The 1,386-nt window shown below is 39.4% G+C and overlaps 2 protein-coding genes across 2 annotated transcripts in view; both read left to right on the top strand.

Moving 5' to 3' along the window:
* LOC107563134 (uncharacterized) overlaps positions 1-1,386 on the top strand; it is a 21,551-nt gene that overhangs the window by 14,383 nt on the left and 5,782 nt on the right. The window lies entirely within an intron of this gene.
* Positions 358-1,386, top strand: part of LOC107563156 (actin-like) — a 2,444-nt gene continuing 1,415 nt past the window's right edge. Inside the window, exons 1-2 of the mRNA XM_016247952.1 lie at positions 358-498; positions 743-871. Coding sequence (XP_016103438.1) covers positions 376-498; positions 743-871 — 252 coding nt within the window. The 5' untranslated portion in view covers positions 358-375. The remainder of the gene's footprint in view (positions 499-742; positions 872-1,386) is intronic.

Below are 1,386 nucleotides of genomic sequence, written 5' to 3'. Positions count from 1 at the left end.
ATGGGGAAACAGCAACTTCTGTTACTGATTTGAAAAAGTAACTGAAATTTTATTGTAAATTAATGCATTACTTAATCAGATTACTTTTTCCAAGTAATGACTTGCATTACTCCAACATTGCTTATAAACCGCAAAAATACCCCTGGAGCTCAATTCAGTGCAGAAAATGGAACTAAACCTGCCAAGATACCAGCACCGAAGCAATCAGCAAAATGTCTACTTTATAAGGTCTAATTATTGTCAAAACCCTATAAAATATTGGAATATAGCTTGTCGATGTTGCTCGGGCTTAGTTGTCAGTGTAGTTGCTCTCGTTTGCAGTAGAGTGTCGATGAGATTATAGACGGCTGTTTGTCTGTTCCTGTTGTGTGTTAGATGAGTGATTATAAGACGCCCATCGTGCTGGACACTGGCTCCGGTCTGATAAAGGCTGGGTTTGCAGACCAGGACCTTCCAACTACAGTGTTCCCCACCGTCATCGGCCGTCCCAAATATGAGGTACACCCTCTCTCCTGCTTTACCTGAGTGTACTGTATGCATGTGAAGGCAAATCTCGGCTGCTAGATTGTTTATAATGTCACACAATGTACCTATCACGGCTTTAATCCAATAAATATGATGAAGTTGTTATAAACGGCATGATTCTCTGTACAGCAGCTTTGGAAGTGTTTTGTGACGAGTGCAAGTGAATTGGAGCCGCTGTGCGTTTCCTCAGCGCTTCTGTTGGTCTGGTCTGTTGCAGGACGTAATGAACGGCAGTGTGGACCGAGAGCTGTATGTGGGGCATGACGCGCAGCACATGAGAGGAGTGCTAGTCCTGAAGTATCCCATCAGAAACGGCATCGTGAGCAGCTGGGATGAGATGGAGATGGTGAGTCCTTTCACTGCACCGAAACAGGCAGGCAGTGTTTTTGGAGATTAGATCGTTCTTTGAACGGAATGAAGGATTTTATCTGCCAGATTTCCTTAACCCTCGTGACACATTTGGGTGCATTTTGACCCAGAAGAGATACACAATTTTTTTAAAAATTATTGGTATTTATTTTTTTTACAATTAAGAGCTAACTTTTTTTTTTTTTTTTACGTAGTTTCATATTTGGGTAATTGAGTGTCATCCGTGTAAACCATCGCCTTTTGCCCGTATCTCACACTGAATTTCGGTGATGAACCATTGACCAATCATTGCAGCATGAGAATTTTATCCATCTTTTTCATCTGAAAGTGAAACTTTTTGAAAGGTTTTCAAACTATTTCATTTTACTTGCAATAGAGTAATATTTACGTTGCTTTATTTGGTTAAACATTCAGGTTTCAAAAATTGACTTATTTTATTTATAGTTCTATTTTTATCATGAGAAATTCAAAGTAACTTAAAATTGCATTCAA

This window comes from Sinocyclocheilus grahami, unplaced genomic scaffold (genome assembly GCF_001515645.1).
Source record: "Sinocyclocheilus grahami isolate Dianchi unplaced genomic scaffold, SAMN03320097.WGS_v1.1 scaffold858.1, whole genome shotgun sequence".
NCBI classification, from domain to species: Eukaryota; Metazoa; Chordata; class Actinopteri; order Cypriniformes; family Cyprinidae; genus Sinocyclocheilus; species Sinocyclocheilus grahami.
This window is presented reverse-complemented; position numbering and strand designations above follow the sequence as displayed.